Raw genomic sequence first — 2,044 nt, 5'->3', positions numbered from 1 at the left:
CAAAGCACAGCAGGGGGAGGGCTTGGGGGTGTTTTTTGTTTTTGTTATTTTTTTGGTTTGTGTTTTGTTGTTGTTTTTTGGCTTTGGGTTTTTTTGTTTTTGTTTTTGTTTTTCTTTGCCAGAAATGTCAGCGTGGGAAGGGGTGTTTCCATACGCATGACAACTGCTGTCCCTTTTAGAGGAAGCAAGCATCGCGTTGGCCCACAGCCCTCCATTTGGTCAGCTGTCACACTGTCACACTGTTGCACAATGTGGACGTCACCGCCACCCCACACCCCACCCCCGGCTTGTTTTCTGTGGTCCTGCAGAGAATTTATCTCTGTTTTCTTTGCAAGTTGGACGGGTGAGGGGCGGGGTGTCTCCTGCAGGCCGGAGGAGACGGAGCAGTGAGAATGTCAGAGATTGTCACCCCCTCTGCATCTCTCTCCCTCCTCCCTTCGGAGTGACTGCATTCCTCTGCTATGGCCGCTGGTTCCTGAGGATGGGACCAAGGAACGCAGCTGTGGCTGAGGGGGCATTGACGGTCCCCCACATCAGTGTCACATAAGTGTCCCCTGGGAGCGAAGGCTGCCAGCGGCGGCCTGAGATTTGGCTGCGAGCCAGAGTTCAGACCGCAAATCTCTTCGCTGATACCTAATCAATAAATGGAGAACTGCCTTCTCCCCGTTAAGTGGTTTAGTGGAACCTTGCCAGGGAGCAGTCAGGCTCCGCATTCCTTTGCCCCCCTGGGAACATTTGAAATCTGGGACCAGTCCTGCCCCTGCAAAGTGATATTGAGACTTTTAATGAATAGGAAATGCTGTACCGCAGCTGTGATCGGGCCTCGGCATTCCGGGGCACAAAGCCCGGGGACTCTCGCCGACCCCTGACCGCCCACGTGACAGCATCCCCGTGAAATGCATCTCACCCGAGAAATTTAAGTCAGGCCTGCCCCTCGGATGTGGCACATTCGTTTGAAATTCACCGTTCTTTCTGCTGAAAAAGCATTGTGGACATGTAGTTAACGATTGCAAATTGCAGAAACGTGGCTGCAGTGAGAATCCAGTGCCCTTTATGGTGGCCCCGTCCCCTTTCCCAGGGTCCATCACTGGACCTTTTCCTTTCATCTTCCAGCCTGTGGGTATGTGTGTGATAAACACGCATCTGCCTTTTGCTAACCCCCTGGAACCTATCAGACTTTGTCCATTATTTGGCTCCTTTTGTTTCTCATTGACGCGTCTGTGTTGGAGATAGTTTCTTACCCGCTGTCTTCCTTTCCCTTGGCTCTGGGTCACATCCACAGCCGCGCCCCACTTCCGGCTACCATCCTGCTCCCTCTCTCCTTCCCTGTGTTGCCGCCTGCAGCAACGGAGTCCTGGTACACCCTGAGCTCACCGAGGTGGCCACCTATTTTCAGACCCACCAACATGCAAGACTTCCTGCTCAGACCCACACTTGCACATCAGGCAGAGGACTGGAGGGTCCCCTGGTTGCCATGGTTCCCAAATCATTGATCCAGGACTTGAACGTGTAGGTCAGGGATGGGGAAATGAGTGTCCTGGTCAGTGTCATCCCATGTGGGCCCAGCAAAGCCAAGAACAGCAGGAGGCTTTCTGCGAGGGGGGCACCTCTGTGTAAAGAGCAGCCAGGTCCGTGCTGACAGCAGACCCACAGAAGGGGCCCTCGTCCCCGGGGTCAGGCTCAGCACTGATGCGGGCACACGCACTGCGACTGGGAGTCAGAGCTCTCCTTTTGTCCTCTGCAGACTAGCCGTGTCACCCAGTCAGGTGGCTTTCTCTCTGGAGTCTGTGTCCTCACCTGTCTCGTCCCCAGGACAGAGGCCTGCACTCTAGGCCGGGGGCCCGGGGGGCTCCCTACAGCGGCACAGGCCTGTCTGCACGGGGGGCCGATGCCAGTCCTCTGCTTGCTGACACGCTTCTTCCCTCCTCTAGGGAGACCCCGGGAACAAAGGTGACAAAGGATCTCCCGGTGGAAAGGGCCAGCCTGGGGACCCTGGAGTCCCTGGTCACAAAGGCCACACAGGCCTGATGGGCCCCCAAGGACC

At 55.9% G+C, this 2,044-nt stretch overlaps 1 protein-coding gene across 1 annotated transcript in view; it reads left to right on the top strand.

The window, feature by feature from the left end:
- COL22A1 (collagen type XXII alpha 1 chain) overlaps positions 1–2,044 on the top strand; it is a 189,725-nt gene that overhangs the window by 180,531 nt on the left and 7,150 nt on the right. Inside the window, exon 58 of the mRNA XM_029923332.1 lies at positions 1,932–2,039. Within this exon, the coding sequence (XP_029779192.1) occupies positions 1,932–2,039 (108 nt within the window). The remainder of the gene's footprint in view (positions 1–1,931; positions 2,040–2,044) is intronic.

Source organism: Suricata suricatta, chromosome 15 (assembly GCF_006229205.1).
Source record: "Suricata suricatta isolate VVHF042 chromosome 15, meerkat_22Aug2017_6uvM2_HiC, whole genome shotgun sequence".
NCBI lineage: Eukaryota > Metazoa > Chordata > Mammalia > Carnivora > Herpestidae > Suricata > Suricata suricatta.
The sequence above is the reverse complement of the archived record's forward strand: the minus strand, read 5'-3'. Positions and strand labels throughout refer to the sequence as shown.